At 51.9% G+C, this 15,213-nt stretch overlaps 1 protein-coding gene across 1 annotated transcript in view; it reads left to right on the top strand.

Moving 5' to 3' along the window:
• Positions 1-3,218: 3,218 nt before the first annotated feature.
• The window catches only part of FAM83F (family with sequence similarity 83 member F), a 48,565-nt gene continuing 36,570 nt past the window's right edge, over positions 3,219-15,213 (top strand). Inside the window, exon 1 of the mRNA XM_007975862.3 lies at positions 3,219-3,794. Within this exon, the coding sequence (XP_007974053.1) occupies positions 3,306-3,794 (489 nt within the window). The 5' untranslated portion in view covers positions 3,219-3,305. The remainder of the gene's footprint in view (positions 3,795-15,213) is intronic.

Below are 15,213 nucleotides of genomic sequence, written 5' to 3'. Positions count from 1 at the left end.
AAAGGATTACAGGGTTCATCTAAAGTGTCCATAAAATAATTAGCACATAGTAATTGCTATTTTTTTTTAATGACCATATCAGTCTCAACAACCTTCACTGATGCCCTTTAACCACTGGATAGACCTAAACTTGAGTTATCCACAATTTGGCCCAATATCTCCCTCTTTCCAGTCCCATCTTCCCATACTTTAACACTAACTGCCCTTTACTGGCTGCTACCTGTGCCAGACATTCTGCTAAGTGGTCTATATCCATTAACTTGTTTCCCTTCTCAAACAACCTAGTGAGGTCGGACTTCATTTTTAAGAGACAGGGTCTCACTATGTTGCCCAGGCTGAACTCAAACTCCTGGGCTTGAGGGATTCTCTTGCCTTAGCCTCCCATGTAGCCAGGACTACTGGCCCATCACTGCACCCAGCTGAGGTGGGACTTATTGCACATATTTCGCTGATGATAAGGCAAAGGCCCAGAAAATAAAAATAACTTTCCTGGTGACACACAGCTAATTTTAGGAAAGTTGGACTCATTCCCAGGACTCTGTGATATGGAAGTTCACGCTGTTATTTACCGTCTCTGATATCCTTGCCACGCAAAGTTTGGTCAGTGGACCAGCACTCCTAGCATTACCTGGGGGCTTGCTAGAAATGCAGCGTCTCAGGCCTCATCCCAGACCTACTGAATCAGAATCTACATTTTAACAAGCCCCCTGGCTGCACAGTAAAATTTTAGAAGCACTGTTGTAAACCACTTTCTACCAGGGAGACACGAATACTAATTAAGTCAAACAAGTGTTCTCGTTTAATCCCTACACCAATCTGGGAGGTCAGGAGGGTTCAGCATTATCATCCCATTTTGCAGATGAGGAGACTAAGGCTCTGAAAGGCATCTTGAAGTGACTGAGCCCACATAAGCCTGATGCCAGCATAATGCTCTGACTAAACCCAGTCTCAAGTCCCTCCATCTGTAATGTCTTCATTCCCTTTCTCCACCTTGAATTCCTCTCCTCCTTTTAGGCTCCACTTGAAATCCCTTCTTGCTGGGCAAAGCCCTTCTTACCCACTTCCCATGGGGCAGATTGCTTCTTCCTTCATATTCCCATAAGCTCCCTCCATATACCTTTCTCTTGGCTCCAATTCTTTAAGAAATGTACACTGGCACAAACTGTGTACCAGGCACATAGTAGGCATTGAGTAAATGTTTGTTGAGCCCATTTGCTCCCAAAGCATTTCTGACTGTGTTTATGAAAACACTCTGGGGCCAGGCACGGTGGCTCATGCCTGTAATCCCAGCACTTTGGGAGGCCAAGGCGAGTGGATCACAAGGTCAAGAGTTCAAGACCAGCCTGGCTAAAATGGTGAAACCCTGTCTCTACTAAAAATACAAAAATTAGCCAGGCATAGTGGCAGGTGCCTGTAATCCCAGTAACTCGGAGGCTGAGACAGAAGAATCGCTTGAACCCAGGGGGCAGAGGTTGCAGTGAACCAAGATTGTGCCCCTGCACTGTAGCCTGGTTGACAGAGTGAGACTCTGTCTCAAACAAAACAAAGTAAAACAAAACAAAACAAACAAACAAAAAACCAAAAAACCACTCTCATTGCTCCTATCCTCTTCTGTGTTTGCCAGTTTCTCCTACTGCCTGATCTCCTGTGTGTCTCCAAACTATTGAGTCTGGCATCTTGTAGGGCCTCAAGTCGTTAGGTAATAAACTAAATGTTCTCCCATCTAAGGACATTATCTATATGTACTTAAGAGTGGAGCATCACCAGGAGTGAAGCTTTCCAGTTCCCAAGAGGGGTAAAGGACAAGTGAGGTGACAGACACCTTGCTGGTCACCACCCCCAATCTTTGGGCTGACATAGGATGCCAGAACTGATTATTGTAAAATAATAATAATGTGCAGACATTTGAAAATCTAACTTTCATTTTTCCAGACCATGAAAGGAAGGCCTAGAAATGGTAAGTGACCTTTTCAAATCCCCTGGGGGTGAAAACCAGGTCCCCAATAACCTGTCGTTTCACAAGAAAAGGAGAAATGGTAAAGGCGGCCGTGATGTCAGGGAAAGACCTCCGAGACATAGAAAGCCCAGCAGCCCCCACGATCTGCCTCTTTCACAGGAGACCTGGGCAACGCACACGTTTCTAGGCCTCAATTTCCTCATCTGTAAAATGAGGGGGTTGGATGAGCTTCAAAAGCTCCTTCCAGCTCTGAGATGCTGCGCTATAAAATGAGAGAAATGTGAACCTTTAGTTGTTATGATCTGAAAATATTTTGAATGTGGAGAATCAAATTGTACAGCAGTGCATGAACAACATAATATGTTAATGACTAAGACGATTGTATTTAATCCGATGGGAAACAGCAGAGCTGCTGCCACCGCTGCTGCTGCTGCTGCTGCTGCTGCTGTGTGTGTGTGTGTGTGTGTGTGTGGTGTGCACGCACGTGCGGTTTCCTTCCTTGAGCTCAAACATATATTTTGAATCACTAATATAGTAATCACATCTCTGGCAGCCTATCTTGCCCAAACACACACACAGACACCACACACCCTACTTCAAATTAAAGTGGGGGCGGGGGAATTCCGCTGCTGCTCTTCACATCATTTCTGTTTGGATGGCTATTTTTTAAAAGAAATTTTTATAGTGAAGGTGTTGGACTGCCAGTCCAGGAGGCCTCTGATCTCAGAACTGGGACGCAAGGGTGGGGAGCTCGAGCTGTCATTAGCATTTCGCTTTTGCACCCCCATTGCCCGCTCCTCAGCCGTCACAATCCCGTCCTGCAGCAGGCCCCCCGACCAACACCCGACCCTCGACGGGGGAGGGGTCAGCTCGCCAGCCCCAGGGGCGACTGGGCCAGAACACGTGCTGTGCACTCCACGTGCGCGGAAAATGAACGCGTACCCGCGACGCGGCCGGCGGGGGCGGATGGCAGCGAGGGCCAGACAGCGAACCTTTACCCCGCAGAGGAGTCGGGGCCGGAGCCCGCACGTGGGTCTGCGACGGCCCCGCCCCCAGGGGGCGTCCCCTCAGGAACTCCAGCCCCGGCTGGTGGGCCCTGCAGGCCCGGGCCCGACCGCGTCCGCCAGGCCGCCCGGAGGTCCCGGCGAGCCCGGCGGAGGCGGCGGCCCCTCCCCGCCCGACGGCCACGCCCGCGCGGATTGGCCGCTCCCCGACGGCGGGGCGGGGCGGGACGGGCCGGGGCAGAGCTCGCGGCCAGGTGAGGCGCCCCGCCCCTCGGCGGCTCCAGGTGCGGCTGTGGGACCTCGGACCGCGGCGGGGCTAGGGCCAGAGCCGGGGCCGGGGCGCCATGGCCGAGTCCCAGCTGAACTGCCTGGACGAGGCGCACGTGAACGAGAAGGTGACCGAGGCGCAGGCCGCCTTCTACTACTGCGAGCGGCGGCGGGCCGCGCTGGAGGCGCTGCTGGGCGGCGGCGAGCAGGCCTACCGCGAGCGACTCAAGGAGCAGCAGCTGCGGGACTTCCTCTCCAGCCCGGAGCGCCAGGCCCTGCGCGCCTCCTGGAGCCCCTATGAGGACGCCGCCCCCGCCGCCAACGCCCGGGGCAAGAGCAAGGCCAAGGCCAAGGCCCCCGCGCCGGCGCCTGCTGAGTCCGGCGAGTCCCTGGCCTACTGGCCCGACCGTTCCGACACCGAGGTGCCTCCGCTGGACCTGGGCTGGACGGACACTGGTTTCTACCGCGGCGTGAGCCGGGTCACCCTCTTCACCCACCCCCCTAAGGACGAGAAGGCGCCGCACCTCAAGCAGGTGGTCAGGCAGATGATCCAGCAGGCCCAGAAGGTAGGACCCGCCTTCGCCCCCTCACCGCTGGGACCTTGGCCCCAGTCCCCTGGACCAGGCCCCACCTCCCAGGCAGCGCCTGGGGCAGGCTGCCCTGAACACCCTCTGGAAATTGGGCCCCAACCCGCCCCTACTTCATGGGGCTGCAGTGAGGCCTCTAGAGCGAATGGCTGGGAGCGTGTTTGGGAAATTACAAGGGGCTGGACAGATGTCAACCGTCGGTATTCCAGCGTCCAGAGATCCTGGCTCTGCTCTGTATTTCTGAAACTTCCCTGTCCGGTCTTCCTCCCCAGGGAAGATTGGGGACCGAGGCCCTGTGGTTAAAATGCAGCACTCAAATGTCTTGATAATAACCTAGGTGCTGCCCAGGGATTTACAGAACATATCCCGAGCCACTTTCTCATGTGATCGTCAAAGCAACTTCAGGGACTGGGTGGCAGTGACCTTCCCGGTCCCACCTCTGCCATGCTGCTCTTTGGACCACCCCTCTCCTCCCGTAGTCAAAGCCGGCCTGGCGCCCTCACAGTCACAGCCTCTCCTGGACCGGGTGCTAGGCCCCAGCTGCCTGGAATGAATGACTTTGGGGGGCGGGGGTAATATTGAGCACCTACTGTGTGCCTGGCCCTGTGCTGGGCGCCTTGGCACAGCAGGTCACCTGACTCGCAGCTCAGGGAAGGGCTCCTACTTAGCATATCTGTCCTGATTGGGAGTTGGAAGGAGGGTCTGTTTCCAGGGTGGCTGGTGAGGCCAGTCCGCTGTGGAGCAGGCTGAAGACTTTCATCTTTATGCCTTTGGGTAGGAGTCCTGGGCAGCTTCCTGATCAAATATGGGATGCCCCACTACATCTGAACTTTCAGTAAACAACACATAACTTTTTAGTATCAGTTTATCTTAAACATGACGTGAGACATACTGATACTGAAAAGTTCTTTGTTGTGTATCTGAAATTCAAATAGAATGGGAACGTTTTGTACTTTTATTTGCTAACTCTGGCTCCCCTACACTGAGATTTGTTCAGAAACAGCAGCAGCTTTTGGTGCCCAGTTCAGAATATACAACAGGAGTGGCTTGGGTTCACCACTCGAATTCCACTCAATGAGTGAGGTTGGAGTCCTGGTTCCCCTCGAGGCTGAAGAGGTCTAAGGAGGGAAAATAGAGCTAAAAAGACCAGTGTTCAGGCTCATCTTCCTGGAAGGGGTGATCTAGGTAGTTGGCTACATTGGCTACCAGAAGGAAGGGTTAACTTTCCACTGTGCACGTTTCTATCCTCCCTCTCTGTAATTCCTCCCTGTCTGACTGAGTTTTCTTTGTATATTGTGTTCTGCAAAAGAAAAGGCAAGATTGGACACAGAAGAGGGAAAAAGGATGTAGGCGGCAATACAGGCTGCAGCTGGGGTTAGGGGTCAAGTCTCATGATGTCATGCTAACAAAGCCTCTATTTATTTAGCATTTAATATGTGCCATCCACTGTGCTAATGACTCACCTGCATTTTCTCATTAGCTTTTCACAACAACCGGGTGAATAGGTGTTTTACTGATTTTTGGAGAAAAAGACATCAGGATTCAGAAGTTTCTCGCCGGAGGTCCCATAGCTAGCAAGTGACTGAGCCAGGACCCAAACTCCAAAGCCCTTGCTCTTAACGATTGTGCTACTTTGCCCCAGTGTCTGAAATAATGGTGCAGTCCGATTAAGCAAGGGGTTTGAATGAAGCTAGCCTGGTCACAACCTGGAGTGCAGGTGGTGTACCCCTGTTACAAGAAGGGGGAGACAGGGCCCCTGGCCACTGAGGCATCTAGTCCCATGTGGGATGACAGGACTCTGTCCTGCATAGTGAGGTATTTTTAACTCTTTAAATATTTAACAACAGAAACTTTGAACAATTGTGAACCCATCCAATAAGTACAGGTTTCACCAGTAATTTCCTGACGGCCGACTGTGTGCCAGGCACTAACTCGCCGTGAAGAAGATATACAGTGTGGCTTTACCCTCCAAGGGCTTAACAAATGCTAGGGCTCTGCTGGAAAGGAAAGAGTTTTTAAGGTTGGATGTGCCTAATCTGGGAAGGCTTCCTGAGAGAGGGGAGTTGCAGAATTGGAAAGGGAGAGGGTCAAATGGAATGGGCAGTCTCTCGGTAAGAGAGCTTTTGCTTCGAAAAAGCAAGGAGGTTTGATTGGCAGGGAAAAAGAGCTGTCGTGGAGGGAGGTGAGTACTGTGTGGGGCCTGGTGTAGGGACCCTAAAACTGGGCCCAAGGCAGGCGACCACCCCGAAGGAAGCAACAGTGTTGGACACTGTCTGTGCCTACCCAAGTATCAGGACCTCCAGGCCCCCACCCTTAATCACTGTCCCGCCTGTCTGCACAGCCCCTTCTTCCCAAAGACCCTGTGAAGAAGTTGGGACAGAGAGGTTGACCCTGTTTCACAGGTGAGGAAACCGAGGCACAGAGAAGGAAAGAGACTTGCCCAGAGGTCACGTGGCTGGTTCTAGAAAAACCCAGCTTCTGCTCTAGGGGCTGCACCTTCTGACCGCTGCCTGTCCCCCACCCCCACGCCAGCTTGTCCAGCTGGCAGGCAGCCTTCCCTGGCCATTAACTTAGATCCTTCCTCCTCCCCTTTTGCCCCGAGGGATGGAGTTTCCTTTGTTTCCAGTGAGAGTCTGGCTGCTGTGAGGCCAGGTGGGGCAGACTGAGGTGGTTTACGTGCAGGGACACGAGGGAACTGCCAAGGGGAGGCAGCAGGACACGCACACATCCAACTGTGTGCCAGAGTTTTGTATTTTATTTCATTTAATCCTCAGAATAACCCCGTGAGGTGTTTTGGTTTCTGAATCACAGACAGGAAACTAAGGTTCAGAAGGAGTTGCCCGTAGCTGCCAGCCTACAGTCACAGGCCAGCGGATGATTCTATACCTGGTACTCAGGAATATGGAGAAAGGAGCCTAATTAGGGGAACATGAATGGGGGGTGATGGGGGAGGGGCTGAGGATGGGGACCAGTGAGGAAACAGCCCAGCAGGGGCCTTGTGGACTGGTAGGTCCGGCTGAGCGACCTGTATCCTGGGCCGCTGCAGGTGTCAGAAAGCCCTTCCCAAACCGCCATTCGGCTGTTTACTTGTGGGGTGGGGATTTTTTCTGCTGTTTTTTTTTTTTTTTTTTTTTTTTTTTTTCCTTTTTCCTTTTGAGTGATCTGCTTACCTGGGTGCCTCTGAATGATGGACTTTGTCTACTTAAATTACAGGCAGAAAGGGTGCCTTTAGGGACCCAAAAATGATCTCCTGGCCTATGCTACGCTAACAAAGAAGACCAGGGGAAGTTGCTGATGCTGGGGCCACTCAGGTCATTGTAACTGCCCGGCAGTGGACTTACAGCAAGACCATGTGTAGGCTGGGAAACTCTTGGTTCTTATTTGCAAAGCCAGAGTAAGGGGAGCAAACAACTGCAATCTGGATGGGCTGGCAACTTGGAAGGACTGTGCATCTGTTTGGCCACTGGACAAATATTTAGAGGTTTACTGCATGTGCTAAGCATACTTGAGTGGAAAGCAGATACCTAAAACACACCTCTGCTCTTAAATAGCCTAATCTTCTGCTGATCCATCATCTAATACAGTCTGAGGAGAGCTGGACAGAGGGCGTGGCGGGAGGGGCACTAGCCCAGCCCCTAAACCAGGTTAGGGAAGGCCCTTTGATGCTAGGACCTGTCTACAGGCATGTCTGAATGCAGCAGGAAGCTGAGATACACCAAGCTGTCCGCCCATCTTGCGCCCAGGCTCCCTTGTGACCAGTGGCATCCAATTTTGAGGCTGCTGGGCGGATTTAGAGAACGTTGCCTCGTGCTTTGGGAACAGACGCAAGTTTACCACACCCACTTCTCAAAGATTGACCCTTGACCCCTGCATTCCTGGCTTACACCCAAAAGCACCATTGACCCAGCTAACCAGCTCATCTTGGTTTATCACAAACTGCCCAGTCTCCTTGGCACCTCAGTAGCTGCGTAAGGCAGGGTCTTGTCTTCATTACACAGAGGCTCCCTCTGAGCTCCAAAAGGGTGAAATGACTTATCTTCAGACCAGGACAAGGAGGTTACACAGAATCCCCGGGTCCTTGGTTGGGATTATCAGTGACCCCATGCAGATTGTAAACACAACCTAGGAGAGGGAGGCTGCTGGAGTAGGTAACCATGACTAACTAGGAGCTGCTTCTATTTTTATTCCTGTTGTAGTTAGTGGAAAAGGCCTGCCTGGATGGTTGAGGAAAGAGGGTAACCAGCCAGGCTGGTCCCTAACCCACCTCTGCCTGTCATTGGGTTTGTCCCTTTTCCTTCAAGGCCTCGCTAAGAGGCCACCTCTGCCTTGGTATTTTGTCGATTTAATTTTCAATCCAGAAGGTCCACAAGGTTTGCTTTGGGAGAGTGCATTTTGCCCTCCTGGATTGGGAACTTTGGAAGAGAGAGACTGGCTTACTCTCAGTTTCCCTTCCGGTACCCCAGCGGTGCCCCAACTGTCACAGGTGATCAATTATCTGTTTATAGAATTGAAAGCTGTCTTCTGTTGGCCTCCTGTCCCTCTGGGGAAGCAGGTGTCTGGAGATGTCCCCGTGGAATTGCACATTCCCCGGGGAGCTCCTTTAATCTACATCGTAACAAGCCGGCTGGCAGCAGAGAGAAGAATGCTGTCAATTGGAGATATGGGGCACAGGGAGGGAGGTGCATCAGGGGATTTAGGGAAAGGCTCCAGAGCAGGAGGCATGGCCGGCTGAGGTTAGCAGCCTTGGTTTGAGGTCTGGGCAGCTAATGGGAGGAGGGTATGGTGAACAGCTGGGACACAGATGCCCCTGGGCATGGCAAAGTCTTGGAGTCATCAGCTCAACTCCCCAAAAGATTCAGCTTTGCACATGGTGGGCCTGGCCCCTGAGGGGAGCCCACCATCTTTCCCCATTAACCTCAAATGACATTTCCCTCGTTCAGCTACACTGGCCAACAGTACCAAGCGCCTTCTCCATACCAGGCACTTTGCTGGACATTGAGATACTGCAATGAAGCAGATGCCCCCAAAAACCCTAGTTTAAAAAATATGTAATTTTTTAAAATGTTACTTGTTTTTGAATTCTGAGAGTCAAGCAATACATTCATTAGTCACCTTACCACCCTGTTTGAGAGCTGGTCTCAATTCTTAACTTGCTCCTAATAACCTTCCTACCTCCCTCTTTTCCCTCATTATCCTCCTCCCCTTCCATCTAAGGGGGACAATTGACTTTATCTAGAAGCTCCTGAGCTGCCTTTTAGAAGCCTGGTTTAAACTCACAGAGCAAGAAGAGGCCTCTCAGGCAGCCCAGGGACCCACAGGCCCCACACACTCCTAACCGTTCTACCCTTCTGCAAGTGGCCATGCCACATGAGCTTTGTTTCAGAGTCCTTGCTGCATTAAGGCTGGTGGATAATGGCACAACTGCAGCTCCAGAGAATAAGCACTTCATAGCCCTTCTGGGATCTTGCCCCGGCCTGTCCAGGTATTCCTGGCAAGCCCTGGACGAATTGGCTGTTGGGTTCTGAGTCTCTCTCTCTCTCTTATGCTTGATCAATGATTGAAGGAGCTGGCATTTCTGAGCAGTGGACCAGCTTCATGTCAAAAACAGAAGACAAGATCTGAAGTTGGAAGGTCTTGATTTCTGCCCGCATCTGACCACTTACTCACTGTGTTCCCTTGAGCAAATCACCTCCCTCTCTAAGGCTCCTGGCTGATAAAATGGGGAAGATAATACCGAGCTTCCTGGATGGTTTTGAAAAACAAAGGAGGGTAGGGCATGGTGGCTCTTGTCCACAGCACTTTGGGAAGCAGAGGTGGGCGGATTGCTTGAGCTGACAAATTCGAGACCAGCCTGGGCAACATGGCAAATCACCATCTTTACAAAAAGTACAAAAATTAGCCAGATGTGGTGGTGTGTACCTGTAGTCCCAACTACTCTGGAGGCTGAGGTGGGTAGGTGGGAGGATCGCTTGAGCATAGGAGGTGGAGGTTACAATGAGCAGAGATTGTGCCACTGCACTCCAGCCTGGGTGCCAGAGTAAAATTCTAACTCAAAATAAATAAATAAATAACAAAACAAAAACAGAAAGACAAGGGAGAAACCATGTGTGAAAGCTGAGGATACTGGAAAGTATCATATAAATGTTCATTATGTTAGAAAATCACTGCTGTCTTCTTTTTTTGCAGAGCAGGGGAGGGAAGGGTAGCCAAATTTTCTCCCAAGAAGTTAGGGTGCCCCACCCAGGAGATTAGAGGTAGGTGAATCGGGAGGGCCAAAGACCCTGTGCAGGTGTGTTTCCTGCTTCCACCTTTGAACGAGACAGGAGTGGCTGCCCACAGCCCTCCCACTCGCTCACTGCATTGATCTGTTGGCCTTGATAATGGTGGTGGTGGACCGTAGTTGGTAAGGGCAGTCTTCTGCCAGCCTCCGAGCTGCCTTCAGGAGGCTGTGGCGTTAGAATTCTCAGCCCAGGATCTATGCTGGGATCTGGCATGGGCAGAGAGGGATAAAGCAGGAAGGTGCAGAGACTCCCTTGTTCCTAAAGCAGGGGTCCCCCGAGGATGTTCCCCACACACAGTCATCCTGAAGGGCCAGACTACTGCACGGGCCCAGCCCAGAGAGCCCGAGGGCAGCCTGGAAAAACTCCCCAAGCTCTTTTAGTTCTGGAGAACTAAAGCTTTCATTGGAACAAGAGGGTGGGGCTGCTGATGGTTAACCGTGATGTAATCGTGGCCTTGGGCCGTGTTTCCCTCTTTGGAGAAGAGGGAGGGGAGAGTTGGCTCCTCTGAAATCAGATGCTTTGGGTCCCTGAACCTCTGAGGATGGGTGTTTCCCAGAAAGTTCAAAAGTAGAAGGTGGGGCCTCAGTAAACCTCATGACTTCTTGAAGGTTCGTGGTAGCAAAGCCAGTTCTGTTGGGTGGAGGTCTCCGAAAGCCCAGGCCACTGGCAGGTGGAGGGCGCCCACGCGGCTGGGAGCCAGGAGCCTGGGAATTGTTATTTTTGCCCTGGCCATCTCTTTCCTAGCTCCCTGGGTGATGTGGGGGACATCATTTGGCTTTGCTTGGCCTCTGTTTCTGCATCTCTAACATGAGGATAATTCCTGCCTTCTTGCTTATTTCCACACATTGTTCTGAGAACCTAGTGTAAGGCTTTGAGAAAGGTGAGTGATGCATGCAGTAAAGGTATTTCTCTGAAAAAGGACTAACACTGAGTGACGGGATTGGTGCCCTGCGTGCCATTGCGTTTCGTTAATCCAATCCTCAGCACCTTGCAAAGGAAGGGATATTTTCCCTGAGGCTCTGGGAAAGCATAAGGTGGTAGAACTCAAAAGAGGCTGGGAGAGATTCCACCCAGGTCTCAGCTCAAGGTGGTGTCCATCCATGACAGTTGTCCTTGGGAATTGTCCTCTGGGGCTATCTCTTCCCTCTAAACCTTCCAGAAACATTCAAAGTCTGTATGTCGCCAGCCAGGCCCTGGGAGGCTCTTGGACCAGTTCTAGAGACAGACAAGTACACAACTGCCAGCTGCTCCATTCTGTGCCAAGGCTGGGGAAGAGGGTTCCCCCGGCCCAGTGACATTGAGGCAGATAATATAGGGAAGCTGGGTACAGGTAGTTTCTCCAGAGACCTAGATTGTCCTCTTTATGGCCACTTTCTGGCCCCCTGGGACTTATGCCCCTCCCTGACAGGCTGAGACCTTGAAGTGAGTCCCAGCCCAGCATCTGTCAGTCCTTCCATCTTCTCAACCCCAGGGACGCTGCCTCACCTTGGCTGGTGGCCAGATCGGCCTCCCTTTTCTTAGAGCGTACAAAGCAGAGCCTGTTTGGGGACAAGCTTCCAATCCAAGCTGGGGGAGGTGGGGAGCAGGGCAGAGAACAAACGAGCCCAGGGCTGCGTCCTGGCTGACCACCTGCCCCTGCTCCTGGGGCTGTCCTGAGCCACCCCCCAGGCTGAGTCATTCTAGCCATCCCTGCCCGCCCCAACCCCCACACACCATGCCAGGTGCCATGACCAGCCGGCCTCAGCTGGGGCTGCTGCCCTTCCCAGTTTCCTTTTTCATTCTCTGAAATCGGTAGAGTCTGTGGACTTGCTAATGATCCCATAATCTTAGCCCTGGAAGAGAGCCTATGGCTTTTCTAATTATTAGTCTCTCTGGCCCAGGTTTCCAATAATCTGCAAACACATCCCCAGCACAGCTTGCACGCCGGTCATCATTCTGCTGGGCTCCTCGCAGTCCTGGCAAGGCATGTGGGAGGCTCCGGATAAGTGTTATTTTATTTATTTATTTTTCAGCAGGAGATGGGGGTGTAGAGGTGGGACCCAGAACTCTCTACCTTTCAGTGGGCCATTGAAGACAGACTGTGAGTTTCCTTAATTCACCCTCCACCCTCAGGAGGGCTCCCAGACCGCCTGGAGATTCCCTGCATTTGCTCATTCACTCACCGTGTTTCACTGAGACCCAACTATGTGCCAGGAACCAGAAATTTACAATGAGAACTCTGCCTTAAGTCTAATGGCGGTAGGGGTGGCGGGGAGGGGGGGGGTGAAAAAAGAAATTACAGCACAGTGGTGGGGGTGAGGATATTGATAGCTATTACTTATTGAGTATGTAAGTGCTAGGCAAATGCCATCCCTTTTAGAATGATTTTATTTTTTGAGAGGGAATCTTGCTCTGTCACCTAGACTGGAGTGCAGTGACTCCGTCTTGGCTCGCTGCAACCTGTGCCTCTGCCTTGAACCTCTGTTCAAGCGATTCTCCCACCTCAGCCTCTCAAGTAGCTGGAACTACAGGCATGTGCTACCACACCTGGCTAATTTTTGTATTTTTAGTAGAGACATGGTTTCACCATGTTGCCCAGGCTGGCCTGGAACTCCTGACTTAAGCTGATCCACCCATCTTGGCCTCCCAAAGTGCTGGGATTACAGGTATAAGCCACCACACCCAGCTCATTTTTGTATTTTTAGTAGAGATGGGGTCTCACCATATTGGCCAGGCTGGTCTCAAACTCTTGACCTCAAGTGATCCACCCTCTTTGACCTTCCAAAGTGCTAGGATTACAAGCGTGAACCACTGTGCCTAGCCTATTCCATTTAATTTTTTAACAACAATCCAGCAGCTTTTCATTTTACAGATGAGGAAACTGAGGTTCAGAGAGGATAAGGTCACACCACCAGTAAATAGGACGCTAGATGGGAACTGAAATGTGTCTGATTCTCAGGCTTGTGCACCTGTACTGAGCTCCAGGTGAACGGAGGCTTCCTGGGAATTGATGGCTGAATCAGCCAGTTGTGGAAGGGCAGGGCAGGCTGTGTACAAAACTGGAGGCCCAGGACCCGTGGACTCACACTGTTCCCGTGTTCCTATCACTTGAATGCCCTCCTGACCACTTTCAACCATATCCCTCCCTGCACTCTCAACTTGCCCCTCTAGGGAAGCCCTCCCAGGTATCATCGTCTGGCAATAGCCACAGAGTTATCCTTGCTGCGTCTCATCACCTCCCAGGCAAACTGCCAACTCCATTTGTCTTACCCTGATAGGTCAGTCAAGAAATACCTCGGCAGATACTTCGTGAGCTACCTCACTACCTGCCTCGCTCTGTCCATGTGGGAGCTCAAGGCTAGTAACGCAAACCAGCAGATGATCCTAAAAATCGTTTGTGTATCTTCATTGGATTTTTTTTTTTTAGCAGCTGATTTATCTTTCTAATTATGTTTGGCTTTAAGCTAATGTTAAAATGAGCTTGCATTAGATAATTTTCACTAATTAACACCAACTTAGTGCTGGGAAAGTCATCCCAGAAGCTTGCCATGGGGCAGGGAAAAGCTGGCCTAGGATCTTACAAAGAATTGCTCTGCTTACTCCCTGGCAGGTCACGACACGTGGTTGTTCACAGCTGAATTAGTTGGCCTTGCTCACGTGGGTGCCATCTGTCTTCCTCCTCTGGAGAGCCAGCCTGGGTCTCCTTTGTATATACACCCTCCTTCATTCAACCTTGTCAAGAGTGATGGCCTCACGGGGTCAGCCCAAGAGGGAGTGAGCCCCAGGGGCGCAGCAGGGAGACCTGACCTGCAGGGTCAGGATCAGAGCCCCACACTGAGGTGGAGGGCTCTAGGAGAGGAAGCGGCCTGGCTGGGTGGAATTGCGCTCAGCTGCTGCCAGCATAGGGAGGGAGCCCGGTGTTTTATGATGTCTGATTAGTGAGCCCAAGACGATGGAATGTGGCCACAGATAGCTGGGAAGCCCCAGCTGATGAAGCACAGATGCCTGCTGCTGGGGTGGGGGCAGCCTCGTCTCCAAGTGGGGAACAAGACCCTGTTGCAGCCCGGCGCGGTGGCTCACGCCTGTAATCCCAGCACTTTGGGAGGCTGAGGCGGGCAGATCATTTGAGGTCAGGAGTTTGAAACCCGCCTGGCCAACATGGTGAAGTCCTGTCTCTACTAAACATACAAAAATTACTCAGGTGTGGTGTAATCCCAGCTACTCGGAAGGCTGGGGCAGGAGAATTGCTTGAGCCTGGGGAGCAGAGGTTGCAGTAAGCAGAGATTGCACCATTGCACTCCAGCCTGGGCAACAGTGAGACTCCATCTCAAAAAAAAAAAAAAAAAAAAAGCTATTGCAGCTCTGGATTTGGCTCTGCCTTCTTGGTGGACCAGGACTCAGGCCCAACCCACATCTCAGCTCCCCAAGGGAAGCCCCCTATGTGAAGGCATTCTGTTTAGAATGATGGCGGGGCTCTGTCCCCCACCCCTTGTGGACAGATGGGGAGACACCCCCATGTGCCTAGACAGAAACACCGCTGGGCAGACATGCATCCTAGGGAAGGCACACGCTACACTGGGGACTGGGGACAGAGGATGATCCTGAGACAGCCCTGGGAAGAGTGAAACAAGGACCTCGACAAAGAGTATTCTCATCACTACAGGCTTACGGGGTGACACTGTGAGTTAAGGCACGAGCCAGAGCCTGCTGGGTGAGTTTGGAGAACATCGAATAATCTTGTGGGGTATGAGCTGATTATCTGGGGAGAAAGTGGATAAATGCCTCTTTGGGTTGGAAGCACATGAAGGGTCTTCAGCCAGGCTGAGGGCCTTCGACTTGACTTAGGCAGTTAGGAGCCGCTGAGTGGGCAGGGAAACAGGGTGCTTGGGTTGTGTTATGGGGTCCATCTGCCAAGAAGGGAACAGTCAGGGCAGCATGAACTAGCATTGCTGCAAGGTGACCCTGAGCACCTACTGTGTGTCAGGCCCTGTCCCAGAGGAAGGACAGAGCTCAGCCAGCTGGGGCAGGCACCAGGCAAGATTTTATCTGGGCTTGATCACATTTCTTTTCATCTTCATAGAACCATGAAGTAGCCTCATTTTACAGGTGGATTTCAGAGGGCTTCAGTAACTTGCCCA

The sequence above is a fragment of the Chlorocebus sabaeus genome, chromosome 19, assembly GCF_047675955.1.
Source record: "Chlorocebus sabaeus isolate Y175 chromosome 19, mChlSab1.0.hap1, whole genome shotgun sequence".
Taxonomy (NCBI): Eukaryota; Metazoa; Chordata; class Mammalia; order Primates; family Cercopithecidae; genus Chlorocebus; species Chlorocebus sabaeus.
The sequence above is the reverse complement of the archived record's forward strand: the minus strand, read 5'-3'. Positions and strand labels throughout refer to the sequence as shown.